The sequence below is a fragment of the Salvia splendens genome, chromosome 18 (assembly GCF_004379255.2).
Source record: "Salvia splendens isolate huo1 chromosome 18, SspV2, whole genome shotgun sequence".
Taxonomy (NCBI): domain Eukaryota; kingdom Viridiplantae; phylum Streptophyta; class Magnoliopsida; order Lamiales; family Lamiaceae; genus Salvia; species Salvia splendens.
Genome location: NC_056049.1, coordinates 1,727,849 through 1,746,420, shown reverse-complemented (window position 1 = coordinate 1,746,420; position 18,572 = coordinate 1,727,849). Strand labels below are relative to the sequence as shown.

The 18,572-nt window shown below is 39.4% G+C and overlaps 3 protein-coding genes across 4 annotated transcripts; all 3 read left to right on the top strand.

The window, feature by feature from the left end:
- Positions 1 to 6,729: 6,729 nt before the first annotated feature.
- On the top strand, positions 6,730 to 8,813 carry LOC121776213 (probable WRKY transcription factor 14). 2 transcript variants are annotated; one of them, XM_042173371.1, is made up of 4 exons: positions 6,730 to 6,890; positions 6,989 to 7,432; positions 7,879 to 8,019; positions 8,101 to 8,813. In XM_042173371.1, the coding sequence occupies exons 2-4, from the start codon at positions 7,005 to 7,007 to the stop codon at positions 8,555 to 8,557; spliced, it is 1,026 nt and encodes a 341-aa protein (XP_042029305.1). In that variant the 5' UTR covers positions 6,730 to 6,890; positions 6,989 to 7,004; the 3' UTR covers positions 8,558 to 8,813. The 2 variants fall into 2 exon arrangements, with proteins under 2 accessions (XP_042029305.1, XP_042029304.1); XM_042173370.1 differs by having other exon boundaries at positions 6,731 to 7,432.
- Positions 8,814 to 14,445: 5,632 nt separating this feature from the next.
- On the top strand, positions 14,446 to 16,246 carry LOC121777850 (leucine-rich repeat receptor-like serine/threonine-protein kinase RGI4). Its single transcript, XM_042175199.1, has 2 exons — positions 14,446 to 15,733; positions 15,799 to 16,246. The coding sequence occupies exons 1-2, from the start codon at positions 14,446 to 14,448 to the stop codon at positions 16,119 to 16,121; spliced, it is 1,611 nt and encodes a 536-aa protein (XP_042031133.1). The 3' UTR covers positions 16,122 to 16,246.
- A 712-nt stretch (positions 16,247 to 16,958) lies between these two features.
- LOC121777039 (transcription factor bHLH53-like) lies at positions 16,959 to 18,152 on the top strand. Its single transcript, XM_042174168.1, has 2 exons — positions 16,959 to 17,480; positions 18,024 to 18,152. Exons 1-2 carry the CDS (start codon positions 16,959 to 16,961, stop codon positions 18,150 to 18,152), a joined length of 651 nt encoding a protein of 216 aa, XP_042030102.1.
- Positions 18,153 to 18,572: the final 420 nt, after the last annotated feature.

Sequence of the window (18,572 nt, the reverse complement as noted above, 5' to 3'; positions counted from 1 at the left end):
ATTTAAATGGATGATCGAATGTTGAGATTTTTACACGTCTCTCTAATTTCTATGAACGTATTTATATCTCTTAACTGGAGTAAGATTTATTAAATGATTGCGAATTCAGGTAGAGTTGGGGGCGATCGATTCCATCGCCTCTTCCTTACGTCATACACGACCGTCTTTTTCATTAGATTCGATCCCACGTGTTCCATTTTTTAGATATGTCGTTGTTTCTTCTTATAAATATATAGATAATAATTTTTTTTATTAGGACTTTAGTTTTGTTCTTTTAAATGTATATAAGTATAGTAGTATTTTAGTACAATTGAATTTATGATAATATACACTTTACAATCCAATTTAAAGCTTAAACGCCAAAATCGAATTTTGTCCTCATAAAATATTATGATGACATATTTACAAAGTCTTCATTCTAATCCCACTGCAATTAAGGGGGATTTCTCTTTATTTTAATTCAGATAAATAATTATATGAGTGGGAAAAATCTATGAAAATTAATATTTTTAAACAATTATTATTTAGGAGTAAATAGTTTATGTGTTCAAAATTGATGAAAGTTTAATAAGTTGGTGTTTGAATTTAATTTTGGACCTTCTATTATTTGTAAATATTTGAGAAAGATAACTACTACAGAGTATTTGATTAAATATTTCATTTGAAGGAATTAATATTTCATTTGAAGGACTTTCGCGTTTATGATTATTAGTTTATTAATTTAAATGGAAGATCGAATGTTGAAATTTTGACATGTCTCTCTAATATCTATAAACGAATTTATGCCACCTAACTGTATAAGATTTATTTAATGATTGCGAATTTAGGTAGAGTTGGGCCGATCAATTCCATCCCCTCTTCCTTATGTCATAGACAACAATCTTTTTCATTTGATTCGATCGCACGTGTTCCATTTTTTAGATCCCGTCTTTGTTTTTTTCTTATAAACATAAATATAATAATCTTTTATTAGGAATTTAGTTTTGTTTTTTAAGTGCATATAAGTATAGTAGTATTTCAGTAGAATTGAATTTATGATAAATGTACACTTTATAAACCAATTTAAAGCTTAAACGCCAAAATCTAATTTTGTTCTCATATTTCATAAAATATTATGAGGACATATTTAGAAAGTCTTCGCTCCAATCCCACAAAAATTAATGCGATTTAATCTTGTAAGATTATTATATATTATTACAATCCTATTTTAGTAGTACTCCTATTTTTGACCATGATATATGTGCATATATTCATATCTTTCAGAGAATCTTCTAGATTTTAATTTATATATTGAATGATTTTGAATTTATTATATTAATTTATTTAAATTGTTTCAGAGCTAGGATTTAGAAGTTTTAAACAAAGGAGATGGTCATGAGCAATATAATGAGTGATGGTTAATTACAATATCCTATTTGTCAAGATCAATTTTTTACACTATATTATTTGCATCAAATGAGTTAATTATATATATACTCCTATATAAAAAAATGGGAAATTAGAAAATATAAACAGGTAAAATGCATTTAATTATGGGGATTTTTTAAATTTTGTTTGATTCTCTATAATAATTACAGGTAAGTACGAAATATCTATATAAACCACCTTCCCCTCTACCATCGTTTCATCATTCTCAATAACATAGTGTAGTACATTCTATTCTATTTGTAGTTTCACACATATACACACTTCTATTTTCATACTTATAATTAGCTCTTATGGTAGCTTATAAGCATTTGATGGTAGTAGAATTGACAAGTTTTTCTATGTTGGGGCATCCACACTCCACATACAGCAGGTGAGATAGGAACGATGAGACATGTCTGACTCCCTGCATGGCATCGACAACACTAATCCACTTGATGGACCAATCAAATCGAGTGGCATGCAAGTAGCCCGACATGTTAAAATCCTTGTTGTTTTTTTGTTATTATTGTTATGATTGTTTGGATTTGTAATTGTGTATATGATTAGAGTAAATATTTATAACTTTGAAAAATGAATACATATATAATAAAGGTGGATATCAAGAGAGTTCGATGTGCCTGGCTCCCTGTATGCCACTTGGTAGCGCTAATTCGATAGACGAATTTGCTGAATCGAGTGGCGTAACGGGAGTCAAGCACGTCTTGAAATGATATCGGTCAAGAGAGTAATTGGATGTGCCTGGCTCCCTGTATGCCACTTGGTGGCACTAATTCGATAGACGCATTTGTTGAATCGAGTGGCGTAACGGGAGTCAAGCACGTCTTGAAATGATGTCTCTTTAATTTCTTGGAATTTCATCGAATGAGTGACTTTATATAGTTTGTACCGGAAAAACATATAGTAGTATATCAAATAAAGTGAGGAATCAGTTCAGAGCCTTTATATTTTTTTATTTTAATAAATTTAAACTACAAAACATTTAGGTCATGTTCTCCTAACGTGGTGCTGATGGAATTAATTAATTAATCGGTATTAATTTGTTCCTTTGTATTTTATTATTATTCTGATTAGATATGACCTTTGCTTCCTTCATTGTAATCTACATAAAGGGGCTTGGGATCTCGAATGAATCCCTAAAATAATGGCAAAATTTAACCACATGTGTGCCGAATGCACCTTTTGACGGAATTCAATTCATCATGCTCGACCCGGCTTGTGGATTAAGGCCGAAACTTTTTTAATTGACAATGGAAGTAAAGTTGCAATTTCATAGTAGTATTTGTTAAATCATACGCATCGTCACAGAATCCTAGGGACTACTATATAATAGTATATACTTTTATTTAAAAATTACTCCGTATTAATTTTGAATAAATTGAAGTTTTCAAAAAAAATTATGGGATAAAAATATTCGCGGTGATAATTGGTCTCGTACAACTAATTCACTATAGATTAATGACAAAATGGTCACTAATTTATTTTCTCCACCATATCATCGATTAGATCATTCATTTAAAATTTGATTAATTAATTTTATTTCGTGAAATTTAGATATTTAATGTCATTTTAATCTCTTCATCTATACTTAATTGTTGGTCCTTATCTTCTCGAAATTGCCAACATGCGTCTGACCTTACTTCAACAACCTCAAAAATAATTATTTAACCTTCGATTGCATTTGGAAATTAATCACAATAAAAAAGTATATTAAACTAAATTTAGTTGAACTATTAAATTAATAAACTGCAACTGCTCTATTCATGCTTAACTGGAATGAAATGGTATTTATAATTTGTCGAACAATATTGTAGATTCACAACCATGTATAGTTGTTTATTATTTGTTGTAATAACTAAATAATAATAATAATAATTATTATTATTATTATTATAATCAATGTTTTTAGAATTGAAGAAATGGGGAAGTATGATTCATCTAGATATGAGATTAAAAAATAGTGACTGCCAGATCCATTCAATTCAGAATTACTTAAAACACTTAGTCAGTGCTAATATCTTTCAAAATATTACCCCTATGTCCCAACTCCCTCCAATTTAATTTCTCATAAGAAAATATATCTATACTTTATCCTTATTTATTGAGGAGTCATTAATAATTAATTAATACGACTTTTTAATAATCTAATTAAATCGGATTATATATAATTGTATAGTCTAATAATCATTTGTAAGCATCGAGGGCAAGAATTTGTCACTATTAGGTTAATATTAATTGTTTAATTTCTGGCCTAGAGAACGAAGTACAATTGATTAACTAGGGATTAAATAATGACTCCGGATCACATGGAAGGATGCTTCTCTTTTGGCTTTAATTTGGTTTCGAAAAAATAAAATAAATATTTTAGGGGACAAATTCTTTGGCAGAGAATCCCAGTCTTAATATTGTTTTTTTTGGGTATTTCGTTTCTTGCACGAACATGGGTTGGGTGCTGTCTCTACCCAAAATTATACAATGATTCGAAATCACTAAAAAAATGTAACACTAGCTAGGGTTTTTGGGGATGGACCACCACAAATCTTTCAAATAAAAACCTCTGTATAATTTTATTTTCAGATGAATTATTGAATTTTGAGTTTGAGAATGATAGAATTGAAAAAAATGGCAGTTTCATATATCTTTACTAAGTTCCATCGTAATTACAAATTCATAGGATTCTATCATAAAATTAGTTGGTGATATGATAAATGGTTAATGAAACTTATAGTATATTGGTTTCAGTTATTTCTTTATATTGATGTAGAAATTGTTATATACTTTTGTTTCATTTGTCAACACCTTCTCTCAAACCAATCTGAACTTTGGAGAAGTTGGACTACTTTTAGATTAGGTTGAACAAACTATCCATCGAACTGCCACAAATTTAAAGCTCAAATATTCTGCATTGAGTAAATCATTTTTCAGTTTTAGTTCAGATACACTATAAGTCAGTTAATTTTTAGCACACGGATAGTGACCCGCTCTGATTTCATGATATAAATCTAAAAGAGACGCATATAGCATATTAGTTCCAATTCTCTTTTTACATTCACATAAAATATTATTATATATAGTTTTTTTTTGGTTTCATTACTTTTTCACTTATTATAAAGAAGAATATATTTTTATTACTGCATCCGTCTCACTTAAGATGTCCACATTTCTTTTTTAGTTTGTTCCATTTAAAATGTCCACTTTCTATATTTAGAAATAAATTTCTGCCATCTCTTCCCATGAAAATATTCAATCACATTTTTTACTCTACTTTTTTATACTCAACTCTTCCACTTTAAAATCCTATATCATTCAAGAATGTGAATATTTTGAATGAGACGAAGTGAGTACTACTTATTAAAGTCTAACTTATTATTGTTTTATTTTATTACTTGGGACTTAAATTGTCACGAGATATAAATCTACTTACTCTCGTATTTAATTAAGGGATATTGATCCCTAAAACCATGAACTTTAATCAAATTTTGGTATTTCCCACGAACTTTAAAATTGGTCTCAAAAATCACAAACTTTACATTTTGTTTGTTATTTTCCATGACATCCCAAATAAGATATCTTCGGAAAAAAATCTTATTATACGTGGGCAACCGTAAAATATTTATGATAGTTTAGATTACTTTTAAGTTCGTGACAAGCACGATAAAATGCTACATAGAAAATTACGTTGATTTAGTACTGCCAAGTAGGATAAAATATGCACGGAAGTTGGTTGGTTATGGTGATTGACATGTTATGGGAAATAACAAACAAAATGTAAAATTTGTGATTTTTTAGACTAATTTCAAAGTTCGTGGAAAATATCAAAATTTGACCAAAGTTTATGGTTTTAGAGACCAATATCCCTTTAATTAATACTAACGGATTAAAAATACAATTTACCCACCAATTGCAATATTGCATCTTTAATAAATTCTCATTCCATGTGCCGAAAATTAAATTGTTGTCAGAACTCGGTAGCAAATCTTCACTACCACATGACCTTGTCATGTAGTAATATTATTCACCATTAATAATTAAAGAACTAAACAATCGAATATACTTAAATAATTGGGATTATATAATTCATTTTTTATTTCACCATTACAAGTGAGAAAGTGAATTACCAAAAATAAAGAGGTTGATGACGCGCTCGATTGCGATTGGCCCGCTTAAAAACTTCCAAATTTGCTAGTATACTACTTTTATACTACTTAACACTGTATATTTTGTCACACACACACACACACACATAAATAAATATACACGTTTGTGTGTTCATTTGTGCTGTATGATGTAAGTGTATACGTATTCAGTTTTAAAAATCAATTTAATTAGTGGTACATTTCTGGAAAATTGATGGGAGCAAAAAAATACTACTCCTACTTACTATAAAAATGTGAATGTCAGGAAATTATGTTGAAATAATGCATATTAAATTAGTTCAATTCCCTATAAAATCAATGTTTTTTTTCTGAATAAGCACAAGTCAATCGAAAAGTTTTCTGAAATGAAGAAAAAAAAATTAGTTTTTCTTAATTAAAAATGATGAATACTGTTTTATTTATTTATTGCATTTAATTATTCTAAATTCGAACTCCCAAATTATTTTATTGAAGATGAAATATCTTTTTAAGTCACATTTCATTATCGAATTGAATATATATATAAGTAGATACCAACGTTTTTGAATGGTTCTCCGACAATTGCGGCTACCTGCCGTCTCCATATTTCAATTACAATTATATTAAGATATTCTAAAAAAAATGCCATTTTCCACAACTTTTTAATTTACTCGAATAATTGTGCTAACGATTTTACACTCTGCAAAACAACAAATTGAGTGATAATTAACTAGATAGATAGAGATTGGCAAGGATTTAGCAACAAAATGAGTAATTTTTATATTGTTGCACATATTTCACCCTTTGGCCTTTTCATGTCTTCATCTACACTAATTATACTCAAAACCTTCTTAAAACCCTCTAATTAGAATAATATTACTACTAAAACAACTACAAATAAACATAAATGAAATGAACATATAAATTGTTTACCTAGCTCGGTACATATATAATTGCATCTGGGTTGATGTCTATCAAGCTAATGAATTCACTATATAATTTTCAGACGATGACATACATTTGACTTATAGACTGTAAAAACGAACCCTAATTCAGCCGTGTCTAAATATAAACAATACGAACATTAAACTATCGCATTTAAGGGTGCTCGACCCCCGACCCCCAAACCAACTCACTGGAAAATTAGACCATCGTGGTCGTGGATTTATTCACTTCCTTTCACGCTCCATACTCAGACTTCGAGACTCAACAATTACATCATCAACTTGCTCACAACTCTCCCTCTCTCTCTCTCTCTCTTCAATTGGCTGTTTTATAAACCACAAGTCAGCGATTTCCTCTCTCAAAAACTAGGTTTTCTTCTCTTCAACAACGGCAACACTAAATCAAGTCAGAGAAAGATCTAAAACTGCATATGTTCTTCGCTTCTGTTAATTTGTTGCAATTAATCCGAATCTAAATGATACGCCGCCGTCGATTATGTGCAGCTTCGTCTTAAATCGGATGGAGAATTACGATCAAGGCGATCTAACCGACATAATCAGAGCCACTGCCGCCGTCACCGATTCCAATCCGCCAGCTCAAACCCCCGCCGCCGCGGAGTGGCAATTTCCGAGCAATCCGATCGCCTTCTCCGCCGACGAATTCGGCGATCCGCTCGCGCACCTCCGAGATCCGCTGATCCACGCAATCGCCGCCTCGCCGCCGCCGCTGCATCCAGGATTAATCGGAAATGGAAATCTAGGTCTAAAGATTGATCTCGGCGATGAGATGAATAGACCTCCGAATCTCTTCTCGAGGATGCTCCAGATCTCCCCGGAGAAGCTGCCACTTCCGCCGTGCGAGTCTCCTGCGGCGGCGCCGGCGCCGAATCGCTTGATTGAGAGCAATTTGCAGATCTCATCCCCGCGAAATACGGGAATCAGAAGAAGGTGGGAATTATCAATTATTCTTCTCACTGAAATGATGATTAATTGTTAGTATCTTAATACATAACTAAGGGGTGATTAATTACGTAATTAATGAGAACTGCAAAACACCATTGAAATCGGTAAGACTTTTGATTAATTAAGTGTTTGTATTTATTGTTAACTCTGACTTTCACATGGTGAGGATCTCAAAATTAGCTTCTTTTTTTTGATTAAAAGTTTAAATTAAAAAAATAATGAACTTCTTGAAAATCAGAACTTTTTATTACAAACACACATTTTTGTGTCAAGTCTTTCGAATTCTCCACCACTTTAGGCTTTTTCTAAAGAAGAGATTCATGTTACTAAATCACTCACTAGAGATATACACATAACAATTTATTTATTTTATAATTTCGTCACCAAAATAATCTGATTTTTTAAAATTTCCATGCAATGAAAATTATCAGAAAAAGCCAGGCGAAGAAGGTGGTTTGCATACCGGCTCCGGTGCCGGCAAACAGCCGGCAGAGCAGCGAAATCGTGCCCTCGGATCTTTGGGCGTGGCGAAAATACGGACAGAAACCGATCAAGGGTTCTCCCTATCCAAGGTAACATCAATGCAGTAGTATTAATTTGAACTTTTTTTTATAATTATCAACTAAGCTGCGTTTCATTTTTTTTTTAAATAGGGGCTACTACAGATGTAGTAGCTCGAAGGGATGTTCGGCGAGGAAGCAAGTGGAGCGGAGCCGAACAGACCCGAACATGCTGGTGATCACATACACGTCGGAGCACAACCACCCGTGGCCCACTCAGAGAAACGCCCTAGCCGGCTCCACCCGAGCTCAGCCGTCGAAAACCTCCGTCGCGAAAACCTCCCCCAAATCCACGAACACGAAAGATGAGCTGAAGGAAACCAGCACGGAGCCCGCCGCCGTGAAAACGGAGGTAGATGAAGCCGAAGAAGCGGAATTCGACGACGGATTGAGCTACAAGCCGGCGTTGCCGGAATCCAATCAATCGGAAGACAGCTTCTTCGCCGGCCTCGGCGAGATCGAGGCCGATTCTTTGGACTTGCTTTTCACGCCAGGGTTTGACGGCAAGGGTTTGGAACCCTTTGGATTCTATGATTCGATGCATGATTGAGTGTGATTTTTTTTTCTTTTTTTACATTGGAGAGGGTTTTCTTTTTTACATCTTGTTTTTTCAATTTACTGTATTTTGTTTTGTTTACATTTTAACCTAGATTTAGGAAAGGTGAGATTTATTGTAAATAATTGAGAAATTTGAGAGTGCTGGATAAATGGGAGCAGTTTCTGGATGGGACAAAAAGGTAAGAAACAGAAGGTTTGAACAGTGGAAAAAAGTGCATTTACATAAGACATGAAATGATAGATCAATAAAAGGATTATGATGTGGGATGGGACTCCAATTTTACCAGTGGGATTCATAAATTGATTAATATTCCAAATATATGTGGTACTATTTAATTATAATATGTTAGTGGAACTTTATAATACTCCTATGTAATACTATGGAGTATAATATTCCAAAAATATGTATGTAGTATAATATTGCAAAATTTGTGTGAATTTCAAATCACCAAATTGAATTTTTTTGGTGTAAAAAACAAATCTTGCTCTAATCTTTTACACATAGGTTGGTAATTTAACAATAACTCCCCAAATAGTGTTTACACAATTAGTGAGGTGTCAAATCCATCCATCAATTCATTGGTGATGAGATGATTTTGCACCCCACTGCAACTCAAGTCGTTTCATACAATGAAAAAATAATTAAGAAAGGCCTAAAGTTCTTGGATTTAATTTTATTGGGGTCACGAAGCATTATGTGTGTGACTGTTTGAGGTGTGATTATTTTGATGGGATATCTCACTATAGTATTTCATACTACCATGCAATAATTTTACTTAAAAGTCGTGCTTATAAATCATCTACGGAGTAATTCAAAATTCGTAAGATTATTAATTAGCTTTTCACTTGTATTAGAATAACTAAATAAGGAAAAACTATGCTCTGTGTGTGTGAGTAATTGGCTAAATGATAAAATGGTAATATTCATTTGTCTAAAAAAATTAAGAAAAAACTATTTTTCTTAATAAATTAGAAGTATCTTTTTATTTTAATAGAAATAAAAAGATAGACAATGTTTTATATTTGTTTACAGAGGGAGGGAGTATCAAGTATTTTCTTGAAATCTTTGTCAATCAAATAATGCATATTTGGGCGGCCCTTAGGGTATCCACAGTGGTGATAGCCCAGCCATAGCCCAGCCACAAACTCCTCCTGCCACATCATCAATACTAAAAATCCTCCTCCCACATCAGAAATAGCCCAGCCATAGCTTAGCCATATCATAAATAGCCCAGCCACATCAATAGCCACATCACTAATAACACAATATACGGAATTTAATTTACGAGACATATACGGGAAACATTAATAATATTATTTTAATTTTAAAAAAAGTACAATAAATTAAAAAGTACAATAAATTTTAAAAAGTACTAAAATTTTAAAAAAGTACATTAATAATAAAAATTACATTAAAAAAAAGTACATTACTTAAAAAAAATCACTCGGTGGCTCCCTCGATTCCGTCGTCGCCGTCGCCACCGTCGCCACCGTCACCGCCGTCTCCGTCGCCACCGCCTCCGCCGCCTCCGTCGCCACTGTCACCGCCGCCTCCGCTGCCACCGCCGCTGCCGCCTCCACGCAGATCGTCATTCATGCTCTCGAGCAATGTGAAGAGAAATCTCTTCTCCTGGGGGTCCGTCGCCGCTCGCCATTCGGCTAACGTCTTCACCATCATCTGGCGCGTTTGTTGACGCGCGAAGTACTTGAGATCCTCTGTAGACTGGCGGTCAAAGGGGGATGCCGACTGGACCTCCTGGGAACCCCCGGCGACCCCCCTCGCCGCCCGTTGCGCCCGCTTTTGCCCAACGGGGCGAGGTCGGCGGCCGAACGAACGAGGGTTGGGGAGCACCTGGTCCGTCTCGGGGAGGTCGTGGGAACCACCGCTGCTGCCGCTGAAATCCCCGGTATAGTTCAATCGTTGCCGTTTCGGCCAGCCAGCATCGACACCTACTCGGAATTTCTCAGAGTCGTTCAACACAAGATAGCAGTTCCAGTAGGTGAAGTCCTTATACAACCCGGGCTGGGGGAAGGCTTTCTCCACTATCCTCCTGCAGTCGTCCTCCGTTTGGCCACTACTCTGCATGCGGAGGGCGTTGGCGTACAAACCCGAAAATCGGGAGACGACAGCCCTGATTCGGTTCCACGCCTTCCGGCAATCCTCCCCGTTGTGTGGCCTCCCCTCTGGGCAAAATCGCTGGTAGGCTGCTGCTACCTTGCCCCACATGTTGACGATCCTCTGGTTATTAGAAACAAGAGGATCGTCGCAAACACTCACCCACGCCCTTGACAGGGCAACGTTCTCCTCGTCCGTCCACCTTCTCCGTGCCGTGGGGTCATCCCCACCCGGCTGCGACGACTCCCCGACCTTCTTTCCCTTGCCCTTCTTCTTTGGGGCGCCACTACCCTGCACTGCTCCCCCCATTTGAATGGGAGTTTCCGGAACTCCGAGACTATCAAACCCCAAATCCGCCAACGAAAATTCATCAAAACCGCTCGGCGTGAACTGCGCATCCGTTGGGGTCGATGTGTGCGACGAAGCAGTGCTGAAATCAAAACTGGGGCGATAGACGTTCCCCCGCATCACCTGCGTCGCCGGTACTTCCCCCGGCGTCCCCTGCGTCGCAGGTACTCCCTCCGGCATCCCCTGCGCCGCCGAACCTCCCCCGGGCATCATCTGCATATTGGGTGCCCACCCCGACATCATCTGCATATTGGGTCCCCAACCCGGCGATGCCGGGAACCCCCCCGGCGGACTCCCTCCGGTCGGCATCCCGGGTAGCATCTGCTGCCACGGGTACATGTTGTAGTACCCGGGCATCTGATTCCATCCGCCTCCAACGGGGATTGGGGGAGTTTGAGAACCACTCGTCCCTGAACTAGGCTCGTTGTTTAGATCCATTTCTCGGTGTTGATCTTGTATAGAAATTAAGATAGAGTGAGTACTCGTTAATACAAGTGGTGCGAATGAAAATGAAGTGCAAATCGCGTATATATAGTGTCTCGAAAATTAAAAAAAAAAACAAAAAAACCGCTGGGCGATGCGCTGGGCGATCCCGACGCTGCAATGGCGCCGAGCGAATCGCCCAGCGCCCGTCGACCGCCTAGCGCTAGGCGATTTTTAATTCCGAAAAACCGCTCGGCAGTTTTCGAAAGCTGCAATGGTTCGCCTAGCGACCGCCTAGCGCCGACGCTCGGCTAGGTGGTGCGCTAGGCGCCATTGTGGATAGCCTTACGCGGAACCAAGTAGGGCAAAGACCCAAGGCCCCCAAATGTATATATAAAAAAATCATAAATAAATAAATAATAATAATAAACCTATTACTATTAATTGTGAATCTAATAGAAAAAATATGTATACTATAGAAGCAAAAATATTATACTTATTTTATACAGTAGAAAAATTTTTAAATGCAATTTTAATTTTCATCGAGAATATATATTGTTTTACCAAGATGCTACTAGTAATTTAAGTTCCCAAAAATAAGTAGAAGGTTCACACAAAATCATTCAATTCATGCAATTACGTGATTCTTCAATATTCATTTTCACGTGAATTTGCATAATAATGTGAAATCATTCAATTCACAAAAAATTTGTAAGAGCGTCCACTATGGTTAGGCGCGGCGGTAGCCGCGCGGCGCGGCGGTGGGGCGGCGGATTATAGTGGAGAAGGTAGATAGCCGCGGGCTGGACGCGGCGAGGGGTGGGAGACGCGGCGGACGCGCGATCGCCGTGTGCGGGGCGATGTCGCGCCGAGGGGTGTATAGCCGCGCCTATAGGCGCGGCGGCTATAGTGCATTGAACCGCCGCGGCGATTTCGCCGGCAACGAGAAATTTGACGTTTTTCACCATCCCCTCTATAAATACCACACCCCCTCTACTTATTTTTCACCATTTTCACAAAATCCATCCACTCACTATCCACACAACTACTCTCTAAAAAAATGAATCGAGGAAACGACGACTAACCCGACTCTGAGGAATCGGGATATGACACCAATCCATCACAGCCGTCGGGTTTTGCCGGATATGGCGGGACTCCGCCCCAGTATTGGAATTGGAATCAATCTCCCCCACCGTGGGCATCGAGTCCACCCCTTCCTCCATCTCAGCCGTGGAGGTCTTCTCCAACGCCGCCTCCTTTACAGCGGAATCTGAGTCGTTCCGCATTTGGGGATTACAGACCCAACCTAGACGCGCTTCACCAGCCGCGGCCGGGTTCCCCTTTCCAAGCCAGCCAATCTCCGATCACCGAAGCAGATCAAGACGCATTTGATACTATGATGGGTCTGCTCAGTTCTGGCGGCATCCCAGACACGCCGGCCGCGCGGGTGGAAACGCCCGTTCCGACCCGAGGAGGTAGCGGCAGTCGGGGCCCTGGTGGCGGTAGGGGCGGAGGCCCTAGGGGCGGAGGCGGCAGTCGTGGACCCCGTGGTGGGCACCGATCAGGATTCGGGGAGCTTTTGGAGGCGCGTCAGTGGGGCATACGAGGAATTCAAGCCCGACGGCGCTGAGAAGCGCGACCCAGAACAGATCTGAAAAAAGGTCGGTAGGATTCTGCGGGCTACCAAGCTGTTCGCGTCCATCTACGAGAACAACCTTCGCCACGCCGAGAGTGGCCGAAGCGCAGCTGATGTGAAGACCCTGTCGGAGGGCCAATACCGCAAGACGGGCCAGCCGAAGTTCACCTTGTGGGAGGAGTATCTTGTCCTCGCGGATTGTCCGAAATTCAGGTCGATCGTCGCGCAAGAGGTGGGCACAGCTCCTGGCCCGAAGCGCACAAGGCACAACCTTGCCGGGCAATACAGCAGTGGGAGCGGCTCGCACGAGTTCGAGCAGTCCGACGAGCAAGTAGAAGAGCCAGCCGCGACTCACATAAGGCGACGACGGCCCCCGGGACAACAAGCCTCTATCCGCAGCGCCAGAGGGGGTAGAAGTGCCTCCCACATATCGGCGGCCGCGTCCGGATCGCGCTTCCCCCAGTCTGCCCCAATCCCACTGCCCACGGTGCAACCCCACGAGGTATTGGCCAATACCATAGACGTGCAGTTGATGCAACAACTGCAAGACGTATGCAGCAAATACGCAGGGGAAACTGACCCGTACCTCAGGAACGTCTACAAGCGGCTCATCACTCGGATTGAGAGTCGACTGGGGTCTGTTGATAATGCTCCTGGGGAAACCGCGGCCGGCAGCAGCGAGAGAGAAGGAGGAGAAGGAGGAGAAGGAGAAGAAGACGACGACGAGGAAGCCGACTCCGACACCGAGTAGGCGGTGGCGGAATTTTTAGTTGTATTTTATTTTACATATTCGTTGTAACATTTTACCGGTTTGAAATACAACGAATATTCGGCCCTAATAATTACCTAGTTTTCTATTTATTTATAATGCGATTATTTTATTTATAAAATTTTGGGGCTATTGGAGGTGTCTACTATAGTGGCGGAAATAGAATTTTGGGGCTATGGACAACAAAACTGGGGCTATAGACAAAAACTGGGGCGGGGCTATTGGGCGTGTCCACCTTATAGTGGACACCCTAAGCATTTGGTTTTCGCGTGACAGAATTTTTTTTTATAATCTTGTCAATTTTATTAATAGTCTTTTTACACACAAAATTAGTTGTAATTTATATCATTTTCAACTCTAGCTACTATTGTATATTCATACATTAACTATGCAAAAATGACTATTTTCACCATTGCTTATTTTATTGAAAAAATAGATCCTATCCATAATTTTTTTTAAAAAAAAGGAAAAATAAAAGAGATTAACTACCGTTTTCAACTTCACCAACGGCCAAAAAACCTAACTTTTAACCGTTGATTCAATTTGAATAAATCCAAATTCCTCTCATCCCTCTCCAAATATCCAACCATGGCAAAAAAACTCATCATCTTCAAAATCCTAATCACAATCTCAATTGCAATCCCCACCGCATCCTCCGCAACGGTGGTGGAAGACCTCAACAACCTCCAGCCGCCGCCGGATTTCAACGCCACCATCACAAACAACTGCCGCCGCAACCCCTCCCTCCGCTACTGCAACTCCTCTGCCTCCCTCAACCTCCTACTCATCTTCAAGTCCACCATCGTCGCCGCCCATCTCTGCAACCTCTCCAACAACCCCAATTGCGTCGACTCCTTCCCCAAAATCGACCTCCGCGCCCGCCCCCGTCTCGCCCCCCTCTACCTCTCCTTCGATTTCTTCTGGAGATTCTGCCCCTTGTCGATCCAATCCGTCGATTTATCCAACAATTCGTTGGTCGGAAGCTTCCCCGAAGATGTTTTGGGGTGCGCACAGATCCGGTCGCTCGATTTGAGCCTCAATCGCCTCTCCGGCGAGTTTCCGGTGGAGAAGGTTTCGTCGTCTCTCCCGAATTTGACTTCTCTCAACGTATCGGATAATGGCTTCTCCGAGTGTAGGGTCTCGGAGGTGCGGTTCTTCGGCCGTTTTAATTCGTCGGGTTTTGTGCATTCCGGCTTGATTCCGGAACACCGGGAGCTGAGGATCAGGACGGTGGTGTTTCTGGTCGGTTTCCCGGTTGTGGTGATCGCTACCGTCCTGTTTTTCATGTGGCTCTGTTTTTGGCGGAAAAATTGCGGGAGGGGGGAATTCGAATTCGAGGTGAGGGCGGTGGAGGAGGCGATTGGCGGATTATTGAGGCGGAATTTGGCGGGAAAATCAGATTCGGATTTGGGTAGGGTTTATAGGGGTGTTTTGAGGGATGGGAGGGTGGTGGGGATTGGGGTTGTTTATTCGGGGGAGAAAGCGGCGGCGAGGGAGGTGAGGAGGAGATCCGTGGAGAGGTGCGAGGTGATAGTGCGGCTGCGGCACCGGAACGTTGTGCGGGTGTTGGGGTGGTGCGATAGCCGGAGATTTGTGGCGGTGGTGATGGAGTGGATTGATGGCGGTGGGGGCGGGAGGAGGAATTTGGGGACGTGGATTAAGGATTGCGCACCGCCGTGGAAGCAGAGGGTACAAGCGATCGTGGGGATCGCTGGCGCGGTTCGTTATTTGAGTGGGGAATGCCCTCAAATTGGGTATAGTCTTAGGGCGGGAGATGTGGTGGTGTCGAAAAACGGAGATCCGGTTATAACTAGATTCGAATTCGACGATGATAACGACGATGATGATAATGATGGTGATCGTAGCTGTGCAAAGAGTGAGTTTAAATAAAGTTGTTATTTTTTTTATGTTTTAAAAAACTAATAGTTGGTGTGTTTGTAGGAATGTGTGAGTTTGGGGTGTTAGTCTTTGAGATACTAATGAATAGGTGGGATTTGGGGAGGAGAGAGAGGGAGAGCGGGATTGTTGAGTGGGTGAAGGTGAATTGCGCGGGAAATGTGGAGGATTTGATCGACGAGAGGGTGGAGAGGACGGCTGAGATGGTGGCCGAGGCGGCACAAATGGTGGAATTAGGGCTGATTTGCATGGATCTGTCGAGGAGGCGGCGGCCGAGTTGGGAGAAATTCCGGCAAGTGCTTTTGAGGATCTCTCATCACGCACATAGAGGAGGAGGGCACGAACATGTTCATCACAGACAACATTAGTAGATTCAATGGCGATCTAAAAGGCCATGGTCGATAGATCTCAGAGCTTGCTAGGAGAACTTTACTATTTTGACTTTTGAGGTGCTCCTGGTTTTACAATAAGACAAATAACAATGAAGATTTGAGTTCATTTCTATCTTTGTCCGTCATGCATTTGCTAGCTACAACACCAACATGAACCTTTTTAGTATGTTTGACTTCACGAATTTCATTTTTTTTATTATATAATTTGAAATTATAATGTGTTAAAGAAACATGAGATGTAATTCGACTCCAATCTTATTGTTTTCACACAATTAATCATGACCATAATCTTTGTTAGTTGATTCTTTTATGAGAAAAAAAAACATTTTCAAGTAAAATTAAGTCGTAATATCTTAGTAAATGTACTTATATAAGATAACTAAAATGTGTTGTCAATGTCAATACTTGTTCTCTTTAATTTTTCTGTTAACTAAAATAAGGAACTAATCAAACGCTGTAAAAATTATCACTAATTTTGTTCATTCGGCTAAAAAAATACTACACGTTGTCACATTAATATCTTAATTTTAAACCTACAAAAACAAATAATTGGAAAAAACGGTTAATAAATGATCCTAATTATTAGGATGATAGTAGTTACTCTCATAACCGCCACCCCATCCCACGTTCTCTCTCTCTCTCTCTCTCTCTCTCACACACACACACACTAGTTTGCTTTGTTTTAAGGTTTTATAACTGACACTCTGACGGTAGTTAAAAGACAATCTTTTTTCAGGTGTACGGATTTTATCTTCTTTTTTTAAACTCACACTAAATTGAGTAAATTCCATAATTTTCTACTGTCGATCATCAATGGCGCTGAGCTACTACCCAAACTGGCCGGAGTTCTCCGCCGCCATTGATGATCCCGACCTCCAATCTCTCTCCTTCAACCCCGACGACTATTTGGTGGACCCCAACGACTCCTCCTTCTGCAACTCTCTCCTCTCCGACTTCGATCACACAGCAACTCAACCTCCGCCATTTTTCCCTCTCTCCAAACGCCAGAAATTTTGCGAATCTTCTCGGCAATTTTTGGATTATCAGCCACCGGAATGTGTGATTCCGGCGCCGGTGCCGACGGAATTTCCGGCGGCGGGTTTCGGCGTGAGGGTGAAAGAGGAGAGGGGCGGCGGTGGGAGTTTGTCGGCGCAGAGCATTGCGGCGAGGCAGAGGAGGAGGAGGATCACGGTGAAGACGCAGGAGCTCGGGAAGCTGGTTCCCGGAGGGACGAAGATGAACACGGCGGAGATGCTGCAGTCGGCCTACAAATACATCAAATTCTTGCAGGCGCAGGTTGCCCTCCTTGGGTTCGCTGGCTCTATCCATCGAGAGGTACTTTAATATTCTCTTTGTCCCAATCAAGAAAACAGGTTACTTTTACATAATAATGGAAATCTTGCGCTGGTTATGTTTAAAAATGATTCTTTTAATAACTAGTAACCTTTAATAAGACGGCATGAAAAGGAATACGAGCGACACAAATGTTTAATTAGTAATTTCTTGAATTCTTAGATTGTGAATGATCTTCCTAGTCTAAATCTTCTACTAAAAATTGTGTTTTGAACACTTTTTTATGCTTAAATAATAAATACTCTTTCTATAACAAGCCAATTTTTATTGGAAATAGTACTAATTAATTTCTTGAATTCCTAGATTTTAAAGAATATTTCTTGTCTGAATCTTCTAATAAAAATTGTGTTGTGAATACTTTCTTTTTATGCTTAAAAAAGATTCTTTTAGTAACAAGTCAATTTTAATAGGACGAACTTAAAAGTAAAACGAAACACAACTATTGGCCCATTTTTCATGAATCCTTAGATTGTGATTATCTAAATCTTCTATTAACATCATCCAATCTTCTAGAAGGTCAAAGAGGAATCTCCATTGGAAGGTGAAGAAGAGTTCCAGAATCTTCTAGAATCTCCACTGATTCAAGAAAAGCTTTACTCAATTGAGCACTGCCTGATTCCACTGAAGCTGGTGGAGCAACATCAACTGCTCTAATCCTATCCACACTTTCTGGAAACGGATAATTGATCTCAATTTTCAAAGATCAATTTTTAACGGTTCTGATTAGTTTCGGATAATCTCGATTTTGGATTTTGGAAGAGAATAAGATAGTTTAGTTCTGATTTAGTGTAGGCTAATCTTGATTTGATGTTTTGTTTCATGTCAAACAACTACTTATGCCTTTGGTTGTTTAATTCCTCACCAGTTAAGTTAGGCTCTTTAATAATAGGAAAAAAATGCTAATAATTTTTTTCTTAGTGTAAGTGAAACATTATTGATATAAAATGAGCATTAATTCTTGTTATTGCTTTCTTTAAAGTCGTGACAGTTAACATCTTATAACCGCAATAAAAAGGAATGCACCATTTATGATCAATTTATGTTGGCGTTTGTGTTTGCAGATAAATGAAATGA

What these genes read in the sequence shown, in the direction of transcription:
- LOC121776213 (XM_042173370.1), top strand. Translation starts at nt 6,981, where the DNA reads ATGTGCAGCTTCGTCTTAAATCGGATGGAGAATTACGATCAAGGCGAT. An exon ending in AATACGGGAATCAGAAGAAG is followed by an intron (nt 7,433 to 7,878) that starts GTGGGAATTATC and finishes GAAAATTATCAG; the next exon opens with AAAAAGCCAGGCGAAGAAGG. An exon ending in AAGGGTTCTCCCTATCCAAG is followed by an intron (nt 8,020 to 8,100) that starts GTAACATCAATG and finishes TTTTTTAAATAG; the next exon opens with GGGCTACTACAGATGTAGTA.
- LOC121777850 (XM_042175199.1), top strand. Translation starts at nt 14,446, where the DNA reads ATGGCAAAAAAACTCATCATCTTCAAAATCCTAATCACAATCTCAATT. An exon ending in TGATCGTAGCTGTGCAAAGA is followed by an intron (nt 15,734 to 15,798) that starts GTGAGTTTAAAT and finishes GTGTGTTTGTAG; the next exon opens with GAATGTGTGAGTTTGGGGTG.
- LOC121777039 (XM_042174168.1), top strand. Translation starts at nt 16,959, where the DNA reads ATGGCGCTGAGCTACTACCCAAACTGGCCGGAGTTCTCCGCCGCCATT. An exon ending in CTGGCTCTATCCATCGAGAG is followed by an intron (nt 17,481 to 18,023) that starts GTACTTTAATAT and finishes AAGGTCAAAGAG; the next exon opens with GAATCTCCATTGGAAGGTGA.